At 42.8% G+C, this 15875-nt stretch overlaps 1 protein-coding gene across 2 annotated transcripts in view; it reads right to left on the reverse strand.

The window, feature by feature from the left end:
• Window positions 1–15875, reverse strand: part of TRIOBP (TRIO and F-actin binding protein) — a 412380-nt gene that overhangs the window by 215181 nt on the left and 181324 nt on the right. For both annotated transcript variants that reach the window (XM_075833639.1, XM_075833638.1), the window contains exons 5-6: window positions 4256–4312; window positions 3526–3594 (exon numbers count right to left, since the gene is read on the reverse strand). In XM_075833639.1, coding sequence (XP_075689754.1) covers window positions 3526–3594; window positions 4256–4312 — 126 coding nt within the window. The remainder of the gene's footprint in view (window positions 1–3525; window positions 3595–4255; window positions 4313–15875) is intronic.

Raw genomic sequence — 15875 nt, forward strand, 5'->3', positions numbered from 1 at the left:
TGGAGGTTTTGATAAGCTACACACATCGCCTTTTTAATCCATTTTGCCAGTGTATTTTTTGCCACCTCCTTTCCCTTATTAGGACCATTAAATTGAATAAATAGATTGAGATCTTTCCTACACAAGTTTGTGGACTCAACATATCGTAGGATAATCCTGCGGACATCTAGTTTGTGAAACTTCCTTTTTGTTTGTTGTATTTTGACAAAATAAAGGAAGAACTACGTCTTGGGACATGTGGAAGTTTGACATTACTTTGGGAAAGAAGGTGGGATCTGGATGGAGAAAAAGCCTATTATCTAGGATTCTAAGAAAGGGATCCCCAATAGTGAGGGCCTGAATTTCTCCTACCCTTCCAGCTGTGGTTATAGCTACTAAAAAGACTGCCTTCCAAGAGAGAGAATTTATCTTACAGTAAGATTATAGGTTCAAAGGGAGAGACCATCAAACCTCTCAATACTACGTTTAAATCCCAAGGAGGAGGAAATATAGAAGTTCTGGGAGATAATCTAGATGATGCCATAAAAAAATATTTTTATCCATCTATGGGAGGCCAGATCTTGATAAGAAGAAAAAAAAAAAAAAAAGAAGAACTCATAGCGGATACTTTAACTTCTAAAGGTGCTAGGTTTTAGTCCTTTTTCAAGGCCTGATTGCAGAAAGTCCAATATCTGTGCAATATTAGGATGATTAACATCAGGAAAGGAATCGCCACACTAGGATAAGAATTTCTTCCAGACCTTTCCATAAATGGCGTTCGTGACATTTTTCTTATTTTTTTGTAGGGTTTTTATGACTGCCTCTGACAATCCTTTGGCTTTCAGTATCAGGCCCTCAAAAGCCAGGCTGCCAACTGGAATTTTTGCGGATTTTTGTGTAGGATTGATACAGAAGATCCGGGAGTGATGGTAGAATCAACCAGGCCTTTTTTGGCCATAGAGGAGCGATCAAAATGAGACTGGTTTTCTCTAGCCTGAGTTTCTGTAAAACCCGTGGAATCAAGTGGAAAGCATATGCTAGACTGATCGACCATTTGTGAGCTAGTGCGTCCACCCCTGGATTTTTCTTTGGGGTTTAGAGAAAATAAATTTTCCCGTTTCCCTGGTTGGCAAATAGACCTACTTCCGGGACACCCCACCTGCTGGTAATCTGAAGAAAAACCTTTTGATTCAGGCACCACTCTGTGGAACCTATGGCTTAACTGCTCAAAGTATGCCTGCGTATTTAGAGTCCCTTTTAGATGGAGGGCTGAAATGGACCCGTGTCTTGGTTCTGTCCAGTAAAATATTTGTGAGGCCAAGAGTTAGAGATTTCTCTGGTTTGTGCCTCCCTGGTGTCTCAGCTATGCCACTGTAGTTATTTTATCGGACTATACTCTTATATGTGAGCCTCTGACTAGATGTTCTGCTGATTTTAGGGCCTCTAATATAGCTCTTAATTATAGAAAATATGAGGAGTGAAGGCTTAGTCTCTGAGACCATGTACCCTGGAATGTTCTTCCGGATACCACTGCACCCCATCCTAATTTGCTGGCGTCTGGTCACTGATATTATGGGAGAGGGAGGCCACCAGATAAGGGAACTTTTTAATGAACCTGTGAGGAGTATTTTCTTGTCCAGCGTTAGGGAGGATTTGTTCCATTTTGACAGGATCAGGGCCCGGAGATTTCTGGAATGAGCCGGAGACCAGGGAACCACCTGAATGCATGAGGTCATTAATCTCAATATCGACATTGCCTCTCTTTTGGAGACTTGACTTTGACCCCTGAAGTTGAAAATTCTTACTTTCAGAGATAATTTTTTGTCTTGTGGCAAAAACGACGTTTGTTTGTGAGAATCCAACAATATTCACAGGAATATCTTTTGTCTCTCTGGAGACATGTTGGATTTTTCCCTGTTGATGATCCAGCTTAAGTCCTGGAGTGTATGACAGGCAAGATGTATGGGACATAAGTATTTGAGAAGAAGGTGCTATTAGAAAATAGTCTAGATTACCTTGGTGCAGAGGAGATTCTGAATGAGAGAACATTGAACTGGTAGTGGTAAATTTTTGGGCCCTGTTGGACTGCAAACCTCAGGAACTTTCTGTATATCGGATGTATTGGTGTGATATGAATCCTGAAGATCTATAGTCGCCATCATGAAGTCTTCCCCTACCAGTGGAATTGCTGACTGACTCCATCTTGAACTTGTGGTATACCACAAATTCGCTCAACGGTTTTAGATTTATGATTACCCGGTCTTTCCCGTTGGGCTTCCTGACCAAGAAAAGGCGTGAGTAGTGGCCGAGACCTCTTTCCCTGATGGGTACAAGAGATATAACCTTCATGTATAATAATTTTTGTAGGCCTTCTGACAGAGAAGTCTGAAGAGTAAGGGATGGGAGGTGTGTTATGACCATTTTGATTGGGGTAAGGAGGAGAACTCTATTTTGAACCCTTCTAATAGTTTTTATGTATAGGAAATACTTGCTTTCTCTGGGTTCTTAGGCCCCCAAACATCTCATCTTGGATAGAGTGATTTTTGGACTTCTTCCACCCCCATTGTACTTCTCACTGCCCCTAGCAGTTAGACCATAAATTCAGATGAGAAATAATATTTCTCTTCTTTCTATGGTGTGGAGACAGATGCAATCTCTCCGTCATCTAGTACACTGGATACTGAGGGAATATAAATTCCACCATGATTTTTTGTTTTTTTTTAGGTGTGGGAGGGGGGTCAGTTGGGAGGTGTGCTTGAGAAAAGGATGTCAGAGAGGCTTGTATCTCCTGTTTGACCACCCCTTTAATTTCCTCCAGTAAGGATGGCTGCTCATCCCTGATAAATTCTCCTTATTTGAAGATAATTTTTTTGTGCAAATAGTCCATCTACGAAACTGGGTTTCTTTATTAGACTTTGTAGGGGGCTCCTTTTCCACCTATACACAAGAAATAGACAAGATAACAGGATTAAGCCAGCGTGTTGTAAGAAAAAAAAAAAAAAAAAAGATCTCACCCCCTTCGCTGGAACAAACCTACAGATCCAGAGGCCACAGAGGGCTCAGAAGAACCGGATTTGAGGGTCAGATCAAGACTTGACAATCGCAAACACAGTTGTCAGTAGCAGAGATCCTACCTGAGAATGAAGCCTCTGTCCAGGAGACCTTTAAGCCAGGTGACCGGGATTAGAGTGGAGAAATCAGTCAATCCTTAACGGAGGGTGATTTGCTTGACTTCCTGTAGGCCTTTAAACACTTTCTCATTTCTGGGAAAGGAGATTCCATCTGGATCTCCACTGACGCTAGCGGTGGGTGCCACCATGTTTTTCGGAGCGTATGCGTATGTATGTATGTATGTATGTATGTATGCACACACATTATTTATACACATACACACACACACACACACACACTATCTATCTGAGAATAAAAACTGTGATAGGCTGTGCACCAGTGAATGACAAATGAAATTTGTCTACCATTTAATTAAATATATTAACAGTTTACATAAAAAAGGAAAAATTATCTATTCAGAAACCAGAATCTTACCTCTTCAGCATTGGAGTCTCTGTAATACCTTAGGCTGTAATCTGTCAGAACAAACCAGTGCTTTTTCCACTATGAGAGAGGCAGAGAGAAATATATTTACTGTATATATATATATATATATATATATATATATATATATAGAGTAAACAGGCAGAACTCACAAAGGCTTATAGTGAATAGGTGAGAGGGTGCTTTATTGACCCCAAAAGTGCACCGTTTCGGGTCACACAACAGGAGCCTTTCTTTTTAACATCCCCAGTATATTTTCATGTATTCTACACTTATCCAGCATCATGCACCTTTCTATACACTCAAACCTGACACCACTTTTCTCTTTATACAGGCTATGCATGTCCAGTGACAGTATACAGCAACCATGGTTTTATGTGGTCAGTTATGGACTAAAAACAATTATCATCCAACTTTCATCTTAATAACCGTGGCGATGTCTGCAGGTAAGGCCTGTAAACCAGCAATGGAAAATTATGGCTCCAGGGATACATCAGACATAACATAAAACAATATTCTCCAACTGTACAACATGCAATGCTTACATAGACCTTCCCATAGAGGTTAGATGCTTCATAGTCTGTATGTACACATTCCACCCACATAACCATGTATGTACAATTGACTGTAGTCCTCCAAATAATGCATTTTAAAACAAAAGTTTATGAAGAACTAGTATTGACTAACAAGACATGCAACACACAGGTAAAAAAAGACTCACCTCTCCATTTGCATCGAGCAAAGACATCCAACCCTTCTTGAAGTTCAGCAAGTCTGGCTGTTGAGAGAAAACACACATGGATTGCAACTTAACATTGAATATACTGAAGGTCAATATAAAACAAATAGCGAAAAGTAATGAACAGCAGACAGCACACAAAGGGGATACAACATGGCTGACAGCGACTTCATACCTCTACATCGAAAGATGTATTACTGGGAAACATGGGGTCGTCTCACCACCTTAGTGTTTTAAACTAGTTGTCATGCATAGTTGTCCTTCTTGCTAGACCTCTTGTATTTTTCAGTCATGGCAGTAACAGGCCACAACACTTTGTACTATGAGGAAGATGAAAACTACTGTTGTTACCGGTAATTAGATTTCCGTAGACCTCCAGAACGGCACTCATAGGAGGATTCCCCGCCTCTCAAGGGACAGGAAACCATGGACAGAGATAAAAGGCCTCTCCTCCATACCTTATCCAGTAATAACAAAGCACCTCTTTAGTAATTCAATATTTAGGAAAAAAAACGAATTCCCGTGCCGTTGTGGAAGTCGACGGAAAATCTGATTACCGATAACAGTAATTTTCATATTTTCCTGGCACCTCGGCAATGGCACCCATAGGAGGAATAGCAGAGAATTTAATTTTAGGGAGGGAAAACTGCCAAAAGGACTTTACGCCCACAAGACAAGTCCCTGTCAGACAAAACATCTCATTTGTGGTTTAACCCTTTGACGCACCAGGAGGTAGCGGTACGTCATGCATTGCAATGCTTTAACGCACCGGGACGTACTGGTGCATCATGGATGTTAACTGTCACCCTGTCAAAGGACAGGGTGACCGAACTGTGCCATCAACTGTTTATGCCGGCGAACACTGATTGGTCAGTCACAGCAGACTGACCAATCACAGCTCCTTAAGAACGGGTATGTGATGGAGCTGGCTCAGAAGCTGAGCCAGCGCCATCACCGTCGGGTGTCAGTTGTATATTTCTGCCGACACCCCGCTGTAACGGCCAGGACCGGAGCTAGGCTACGATCTGGCCGATTAAATACCATTTAGATGCAGTGATCTAAGGAGTTAGCCTGTCGGCACCCCTGATGGGTGCCATGGCCATGGGAGTCAGCTATTGGTCATAGCCGACATCCTGCTGTAACGACAAGGACCGGAGCTAGGCTCCGATCTGGCCGATTAACCCCTTGGATGCAGCGATAAAAAGCCATCGCTGCATTTAGGTGGTTAGATCGCAGCCGATGGTTGCTATGGCAACCGGAGGCAACAATCTCCTCCTAGTACAGAAGCCTATTCGGCGATGCCAGGAGGCAAAGCCTAATAGGCTTGCTGTCAATGAATAGCTGACAACTCTAATACACTGCACTACCTATATAGTACAGTGTATTAGAATAGCAAGGTCTTCAAGTCCCATGGTAGGACAAAAAAAAAAAAAGTTAATAAAAATGTTGTAAAAAAAATAAAAGTTTCAAGTTAAAAAACAATAAGCGCCTTTTTCCCCCATAATAAGGACTCATGCACACGAACATATTTTTTTCCTCCCGTAAATACGGGTCCTTTGTCACACATTTGACCCGTATTCCACCAGTATTTACGGACCAGTGCCCGTAAATACGGGTCCGATGTCACCAGTATTCCACCCGTATTTACGGACCCGTTTTCTCAGCACTAATCGGCAGCCCCTTATCTCTATCATTGCTGGAAAGAGAGAAGGGGCAGCCCTTTCGTGCAGAATTTCCGCAGCGATTGTAAGTAAAAGAAGTTCATACGTACTGTTGTCTTGGTGAGGAGTCCCTCTTTTGACATCCAGTCCGACCTCCCTGGATGACGCGGCAGTCCATGTGACTGCTGCAGCCTGTGTTTGGCTGCAGCAGTCACATGGGATGAAACATCATCCCGGGAGGCCGGACTGGAGGCAGAAGCAGTTAAAGAGGCTCTGTCACCAGATTTTGCAACCCCTATCTGCTATTGCAGCAGATAGGCGCTGCAATGTAGATTACAGTAACGTTTTTATTTTTAAAAAACGAGCATTTTTGGCCAAGTTATGACCATTTTTGTAGTTATGCAAATGAGGCTTGCAAAAGTCCAAGTGGGTGTGTTTAAAAGTAAAAGTCCAAGTGGGCGTGTATTATGTGCGTACATCGGGGCGTTTTTAATACTTTTACTAGCTGGGCGTTCTGACGAGAAGTATCATCCACTTCTCTTCAGAACGCCCAGCTTCTGCCAGATCACGCTGTGACGTCACTCACAGGTCCTGCATCGTGTCAGACGAGCGAGGACACATCGGCACCAGAGGCTACACTTGATTCTGCAGCAGCACCAGCGTTTGCAGGTAAGTAGCTACATCGACTTACCTGCAAACGCCGATGCTGCTGCAGAATCATCTGTAGCCTCTGGTGCCGACACGATGCAGGACCTGTGAGTGACGTCACAGATCTGCACTGCCAGAAGCTGGGCGTTGTGAAGAGAAGTGGATGACACTTCTATACACAACGCCCAGCTAGTAAAAGTAGTAAACACGCCCCGATGTAACACACAATACACGCCCAGTTGTACTTTTACTTTTCAACACGCCCAGTTGTACTTTTGCAAGCCTCATTTGCATAAATACGAAAATGGTCATAACTTGGCCAAAAATGCTCGTTTTTTAAAAATAAAAACGTTACTGTAATCTACATTGCAGCGCCTATCTGCTGCAATAGCAGATAGGGGTTGCAAAATCTGGTGACAGAGCCTCTTTAAAGAGGCTCTGTCACCAGATTTTCAAACCCCTATCTCCTATTGCAGCTGTTCAGCGCTGCAATGTAGATAACAGTAACATTTTTGTTTTTCAAAAACGAGCATTTTTGGCCAAGTTATGAGCATTTTTATATTTATGCAAATGAGCCTTTCTTATGTACAACTGGGCGTGTTTAAAGTTATGTCCAACTGGGCGTGTATTGTGTTCGTTACATCTGGGTGTGTTTACTTGTTTTACTAGCTGGGCATTGTGAATGGAAGTGTATGATGCTGACGAATCAGCATCATCCACTTCTCTTCGTTACAGCTTCTGGCAGTTCAGACACACAGCGTGTCCTCGCGAGATCACGCTGTGACATCACTCACTTCCTCTCACAGGAACTTCATCGTGTCGGATGAGCGAGGACACGCTGTGTGTCTGTGAACTGCCAGAAGCTGGGTGGTAACGAAGAGAAGTGGATGATGCTGATTCGTCAGCATCATACACACCCAGATGTAACGAACACAATACACGCCCAGTTGTACATAAGAAAGGCTCATTTGCATAAATATAAAAATGCTCATAACTTGGCCAAAAATGCTCGTTTTTGAAAAAGAAAAACGTTACTGTTCTCTACATTGCAGCGCCGATCAGCTGCAATAGGAGATAGGGGTTTGAAAATCTGGCGACAGAGCCTCTTTAACCCCTTAAGGACGCAGCCTAGTTTTGGCCTTAAGGCTCAGAGCCAATTTTTCAAATCTGACATATTTCACTTTATGTGGGAATGCTTAAACCTACCCAAGCGATTCTGAGATTGTTTTCTCGTGACACATTGGGCTTCATGTTCGTGGTAAAATTTGGTCGATATATTCAGTGTTTATTGGTGAAAAATTGCAAAATGTAGAGAAAATGTTGAAAAAATTGCATTTTTCAGAATTTAAATGCATCTGCTTGTAAAACAGACGGTTATACCACCCACAATAGTCACTAGTTCACATTTCCCATATGTCTACTTTAGATTGGCATCGTTTTTTGAACATTCTTTTATTTTTCTTGGACGTTACAAGGCTTAGAACATAAACAGCAATTTCTCATATTTTTAAGAAAATGTCAAATGCCTTTTATTTAAGGTACCTGTTCAGTTCTGAAGTGGCTTTGAGGGGCCTATGTATTAGAAACCCTGATAAAACACCCCATTTTAAAAACTAGACCCCTCAAAGTATTCAAAACAGCATTTAGAAAGTTTTTTAACCCTTCAGGCATTTCACAGGAATTAAAGCAAAGTGGAGGTGAACTTTGCAAATTTCATTTTTCTTGCGGAATTTCAATTTTATTCATTTTTCTATCTGTAACACAGAAGGTTTTACCAGAGAAACACTACTAAATATGTATTGTCCAGATTCTGCAGTTTTTAGAAATGTCCCACATGTGGCCCTACTGCGCTCGTGGACTAAAACACAAGCCCTAGAAGCAAAGAAGCACCTAGTGCATTTTGAGTCCTCTTTTTTATTAGAATATATTTTAGGCAGCATGCCGGGTTTGAACAGGTGTTGAGGTGCCAAAACAGTAGGAATCCCCCAATAGTGACCCCATTTTGGAAACTACACCCCTCAAGGAATTCATTTATGGTTGTTGTTAGCATTTTGAGCACACAGTTTTTTCACAGCACCTATTTCAATTGGGCTGTGACATTAAAAAATGACATTTTTTCCAATAAGATGTAATTTTTTATCAAAATGTCTTATTTTCACAGGGAACAAAATGCTCAATTTTGTTGCCCAATTTCTCCTGAGTGCAGCAATACCCCATTTGTGGCAATAAACTGCCGTTTGGGCCCATGGGAGGCCTCAGAAGGGAAGGAGCGCTGTGTGTTCTTTGGAGTCCAGATTTTGCTGGATTGGTTTTCGGGTGCCATGTCGCATTTGCAGAGCCCCAGAGCTATCAAAGCAATAGAAACCAATCACAAATGACCCCATTTTGGAAACTACACCCCTCAAGGAATTCATTTATGGGTAATGTGACCATTTAGACCCCATAGTTTCTTCACAGAACTTATTTGAATTGGGCTGGGAATTAAATAAATATATATTTTTTCCAATAATATGTCATTTTAGCACAAAAATTCTTATTTTCACAAGAAACAAAATACCCTATTCTGTTGCGCAATTTGTTCTGAGTACCGCAATACCCCATTTGTTGTGATAAACTGCCGTTTGGGCCCATGGGAGGGCTCAGAAGGAAAGGACCACCATTTGGCCTACTGGGGATTTTCTAGTCTGAAGTCATGTATGCAGAAGCACCTGAGGTACCAGTACAGTTGAAACCCGCAAGAAGTGAGCCCGTTTTAAAAACTACACCCTTAAGGCATTCATCTAGAGGTGTAGTGAGCATTTTGACCGGAGACCTACACCCCATAATCTGTAATGTGGGTTCTCCCGGGTATGGCAATACCCTACATGTGGCTGTTATCAGCTGCCTGGGCACACAGCAGGGCTCAGAGGGGAAAGACGAGGGGGGATAAGCTGTGCGGAGTGCATCAGGGTAAGTAAAATTGGGGTAAATTATAAACCAAGGGATGTATGATAAATTTTAAAACACTCTTTCATACAGAGCTCTGGTTATTCGGGACACGTGTCACATTGATATATTGTGTCATCCCTTATCGCCCTCTTATAGCAGACTTTGCACCTCTTTTGACTTTTTCCCTTCTTGCCAGTTTGGGGAACTTCCCCTGGAAAGTGTTGCCGCCCTGGTACGATGCGTGTGGCCCCGCTTCCAGAAGTACTGGGTGCCCCCCCTTCTTTGTCCCTAAAGATTAGGTTCTTGATAATCACCTCTTGAAATTCCAGGAAAGTTCCCGTCTGACCTGCACATCGACGTAGCACGTACGCATTGTACAAAGCCATCTGTATGATGTGCACGGCCAGCTTCTTATACCACACCGCATAGCGCTGTAGGGCTTGATCTTACAAGTCCATCCCTCCCATGTACCTATTGTAGTCCAGGATGCAGTCTGGTTTGGGGGTGGCCTTTCCTTCATATATCCTAAACCTATAGCTGCACTCTCGCAGCTTATACATCTTCACGCCATACCTTGCCCTCTTACCCAGCAGGTACTCGCGGAATTGAACCCTCCCTTTAAAATGTACCAGGGACTCATCAATAGAAATACACTTCTCGGGGGTGTATGCTGGGGAAAACCGGGCACTGGAACGGTCTAATAGGGGTCTCCGTTTATACAAACGGTCAAAACTGGGGCCATCTTGGGGTGGGCACGGCTCATTATCAGTATAATGTAAGAAGCGAAGTATTGCCTCATTTATTTATTTTTTTAGGTTCCAGTTCAGTTCTGAAGTTGCTTTGAGGGGCCCATATATTAGAAACCACTATCAAACACCCCATTTTAGAAACTAGACCCCTCAAAGTATTCACAACAGCATTTAGAAAGTTTATGAACCCTTTAGGTGTTTCACAAAAATGTAGTGCAAAGTAGAGGTGAAATTAAACATTTTTTTTTTGTCAGAAAATCCTCTTTATTCCATTTTTTTTATAACACAAAAGGATTTATCAGAGAAACGCAACTTAATACGTATTGCCCAGATTCTGCAGTTTTGAGAAATATCCCACATGTGGCCCTAGTGCGGTAATGGACTGAAGCACCGGCCTCCGAAGCAAAGGAGCACCTAGTGGATTTTGAGGCCTCTTTTTTATTAGGCACCATGTCCGGTTTGAAGATGTCTTGTGGTGCCAAAACATTGGGAACCCCCCAAAAGTGACCCCAATTTGGAAACTAGACCCCTTGCGGAATCCATTGTAGTTTTCTTGGGGTGCATGCGGCTTTTTGATCAGTTTTTATTCTATTTTTAGGTGGCGTGGTGACTAAAAAACAGCAATTCTACTATTGTTTTTTTATTCTTTTTTTTTACAGCATTCACCGTGCGCTATAAATGACATATTCACTTTATCCTGCGGGGCGATACGATTACAGCGATACCCTATGTTTATAGTTTTTTTTTATGTCTTATGGCGTTTGCACAATAAAATAAGTTTTGTAAACAATCATTCACTTTTTGTGTTACCTTATTCTAAGAGCCAGAACTTTTTTATTTTTCAATCAATAAAGCCGTGCGAGGACTTATTTTTTGCGTAACGAACTGTAGTTTCGATCAGTACCATTTTTAAGTACATGCGACTTTTTGATCTCTTTTTATTCCATTTTTTGGGAGGTGAAGTAAGCAAAGAATTGTGATTGTGGTACGGTTTATTATTATTTTATTTTACGGCGTTCATCGTGCGGGATAAATAATGAAATAATTTTGTAGTTCAGGCCGTTACGGACGCGGCGATACCAATTATGTATAGTTTATTTGTTTGTTTATATATTTTTATTAATAATAAAGGACTGATAAGGGAAAAAGGGGGATTTTTACTTTTATTACTTTTAAATCTTTTATTTTCTTATTTTTACACATCTTTTTTTAACTTTTTTTTTACTTTATTACTTTGTCCCACTAGGGGACTTGAGGGCAGGAGGCCCTGATCGCTATTCTAATACACTGCACTACATGCGTAGTGCAGTGTATTAGAACTGTCAGCTACTCACTGACAGCAAGCATAGTGGGTCCTGATGTTGTCAGGACCCACTAGGCTTCAGTCTATGGCATAGCCGGACGCCATTGTTTGGTGTCCGGTTGCCATAGTCACCATCGCCGGCCGCTATCGCGTAGCAGGCCGGCGATGGCAGCTTAACCCCTAAAAAGCCGCGATCTCTATAGAACGCGGCTTTTAAGGGGTTAATCAGCGGGGACACAGCGATCGGTCCCCGCTGTAGGAGCTGCGACAGCTGCTGAACAAGACAGCAGCGTCACAGCTCCTGTATGTGTCGGGAGGACGGCCGTTTCGGCCGTTACTCCCGTGACGTACTATTACGGCATGGAGCGCGAACGATACAGCTGCCATGACGTAATAGTACGTCAAGGAGCGGGAAGGGGTTAAGGTTTTTACTTGTAAAAGTAGTAAAATATAGAAAAAAAACTATATATATATATATATATATATATATATATATATATATATATGTTTGGTATCGGCGTAATCGTATTGACCTACAGAATAAAATTAACATGTTCTTTTAATTGAAGAGTGAATTCTGTAAAAACGGCGCGCAAAAAAACCATGGAGGAATCGCTGTTTTTTTTATTTTCTACGCCACAAATAATTTTTTCCCCGTTATATGGCAAAATAAATTGTGCTAAGAAAAACTACAACTCGTCCCGCAAAGATCAAGCCCTCATAGTACTATATAGACGGGAAAATAAAGATGTTATGGCTTTTGGAAGGGAAAAACTAAAATGAAAATATGAAAAAGGGCTGCGGCGGGAAGGGGTTAAATAGTAGTGGGTTGCAACCTGTGATTCACCAACTATTGCAAATTCCCAGCATGCTGGGAGTTGTAGTTTTACAACAACTGAAGAGCCAGAAGTTGGACACCACTTTTCTATGAAAACAAATAGAAAACGCTCTGATACATGATAGTGTGAACGTCTATTGACTTCTATGAAGTGCCAGATCACACAAATGTTGCAGCATTCCGCCCTTTGCAAATAAAAATGTAAATAACTTAAAGGGCTTACATTATACATATGTAATGAAGTATCTTTGTAATATTTTTACCGTTTCAAAGGTGTAGAGGTCTTCTACTACGGAGTTGTGTCATGTGACACTGCCAGCAACTTAAATCTTCTCTTCTGCTGTCTGTTCTTCATTCTGTACTTCTGGACGAGCTCCTCTTCCGGTCTTCTGCTCGAACGGTGCATCATCCATGACACCCGTCGTTGGCTCTTCCGATCGACTTGCACCTGCGCGTTTCACATTTTTTTTATGAATCACACATGCGCAGTAAAAATAAAATTTATTGCGCCTACGCATTAAAAGTTGGTTTATTTTGCCTGCAAAGTTGATTTATTGATCTGAATGCACAGGAGCAATACATTTTATTTTTACTGCGCATGCGTGATTCATAAAAAAAAATAAAACGCGCAGGTGCAAGTTCACAAAGACGTCGACCGAAAGAGCCAACGACGGGTGTCATGGATCACGCACCATTCCAGCAGAAGACCGGAAGAGGAGCTCGTCCGCAAGTACAGAATGAAGAAGAACAGACAGCGGAAGAGAAGATTTACGATGCTGGCAGAGTCACGTGACAACTCCGTAGTAGAAGACCTATTGATGCCATTTTGGGGTACATGCGACTTTTTGATCACTTTTCAAATCACTTTTTTTTTTAAGGCAGTATGCACAGAAAACAGCAATTATTGCATTGTTTTTTTATTTTTTACGGCGTTCGCCAAGCGAGTTAAATAATGTAATAGCTTTATAGTTGGGGTCGTTACGGACGCGGCAATACCAAAAATAGCATTTTGTAAGGGGAAAGGGAAAAAGTGTTTTTTTTTTTTGTTTTTTTTGACTTTGGACTTTTATTATAAACTTATTTTTTTACTTTTTTTTTTTTATTAGTCCCACTATGTGATCATCTGATCGCTTTTTTAATACACTGCAATACTTCTGTATTGCAGTGTATTACTACCTGTCCGTGTTACTGCCTCTGGCATGGCATAGCGGGCATTAAATACCTGGGTGCCTTTATTAGGCCCCCGACTACCATTGAAGACGCCGGCACCCTGCGATCGTATAGCAGGGTGCCGGTGGGGTGAGAGTGGGAGCCCCCTCCCTCCAAAACCATTCAGATGTGGCGCTCGCTATTGAGCACCGTATCTGAGGGGTGCGGTACTCAATAAATGGACACAGAAGACAGGGGCTTCTCCTGGAGTGGAATCCCCGGTCACATCGTCGGCAGCGCTGTGGACGGGGATTCCGCTTCAGGAGTTGCCCCTGATGTCACTGTCCATATGTGGACAGCGACCTCAAGCCGAGCTCTCCAGGAGCAGAATCCCGACCGCAGCGGGATTGCGCTCCTTTAGGGAGCTACAGTGGAGCTACCCTACAGGAAAAGGGGATGCCATCTACGAGTGGGCTGCGTGGCACCACCTACAGGGGGGCTGCGCGGCACCACCTACAGGGGGAAATCGCACTCAATACAAAATCTGCTTAAAAATTCCTGAAGGAATTTTGAGGCAGATTATTTTTGCCTTACAAAAAACACCGTGTGAACATACGTTAAGGCCTGATTCACACGAACGTGTTAAACGTCCGTGGGACGGCCGTTGAAACAGCGGCCGTCCCACGGACCTATGTAATTCAATGTGGCCGTTCACACAGCCGTTGTCTCAAAATAGGTCGTGTGAACCCAGCCTAAGAGTGCAGTGCTTGTTTTTAGCCGTTTTCTGTCTGTCTTTCTCTAAACTATTTTTGGTAGGGGTGCCCTGAAGAAATTGTATTTTTCCAGTGGTGCCTCGAGTCCGAAAAGGTTGGGAAACTCTGTACTAGGCTAAAGTATCACGCCGGCCTACGCAAAGATCCCGTCGTGGAGCAGCTCATTTCATCGTGGGAACGGGTCTAGGTGAGTACAATTGTTTTTGGTTTGGGGGCACTGTCTACAAGGGTGAGGTGGGGGGCTGTATGGCACTGTCTACAGGGAGGCTGAATGGCACAATCTACAGGGAGGCACTATCTACAAGGGGGGCTGTGTGTGGCAGCCAGGGGAGGGGGGCATTATACTGTGCGGGGGCCACTAAGCGGACATTATACGGTGTAGGGGTACTACAGGGGGCAATAAACGGTGTGTGGCACTTAGATGGCATAATACTTTGTGGGCACAATTAAAGGACAAAATACTGTGTCCTTGAAGGGGTTCTTTTATTAATTATTATACTGTATGTGGGCACTAAAGGGGCATTATACTGTGTAGGGCACTATATAGGGCATTATACTTTTTCTACGGGACATTTTTTTTTATGATGGGGGTGGGGCGGCGAAAGATAACTTCATCTATCCTAAGGACGTCCCTGCTTGTCACACAGCTTTCCCAATAACAAGAGAAAGATTCTACACAAAAAAGATAATCAAGCAGCGATCATGTCCGGGAGAGTAAATGCGCGGTTACATAAAACGACAGGTAATGAACTGAAGCTAGGGTGACAAACCCACCCACATACAGCCCCGGTGTGTAACGTGCCGGACCCACTCCCGTGACGATTACAGCCCTGCCCTATGTACAACCGCCGGTACATGTCATCCAGGTGAAGCGTGTTGCACCGTCTCACCGTCATGTCACCTCCTCACTCCTCGGCTTCCGCGTCGTGTAGTCAACGCGTCCTGACACGGATCCCGCCTCTTCTTACCGCGTCACTGAAAAGTCCCCAGGTTATTTTTTGTAACCTTTTCCCTTCTGCGTTTCCTAGAATACTTTTTTTATTTTATTTTTTTACAAACTTCCTGGGAGGGGACAGGAAAACTACTACAGTGAGGAAGGAGGTACCAGCAGGGAGGGGGAGCCGGGAGGAGGGGAGAGGGTGCAGGCCAATGGAGGAATAAAGTCAAATAGGAAGTTTACAGTGACACTTGGTTGGAACTAGCAACAGTGCCCAGGCTGCTGCGCTCTTTTCAACAGATACTTTACAGGAAGAACACACGTCAAGCCTACAGAGCAGTCTTGTGAGACTACAACTCCCATAATGCAGCACACTGAGGACTAGTATCACAGCTGAGGAGCCGCGGGTTTCAGACCACTGCCTGGTATAAAGTAGAAAATATTAAAAGTATTTCTTCTAGGCCTATTGTAAACCAGAAGTCTGGCAGAACATGTTGGGAATTGTAGTACACTCTGGCTGATAACACAAGAAAACCTTGAGTGACATGTACTGGAAAGACTCTTGCGTAATGTTTGTAAGAATATTTACCTCAGGTTTTCCTCAAAACAACTGAGA

Source organism: Rhinoderma darwinii, chromosome 7 (genome assembly GCF_050947455.1).
Source record: "Rhinoderma darwinii isolate aRhiDar2 chromosome 7, aRhiDar2.hap1, whole genome shotgun sequence".
Classification (NCBI taxonomy): domain Eukaryota; kingdom Metazoa; phylum Chordata; class Amphibia; order Anura; family Rhinodermatidae; genus Rhinoderma; species Rhinoderma darwinii.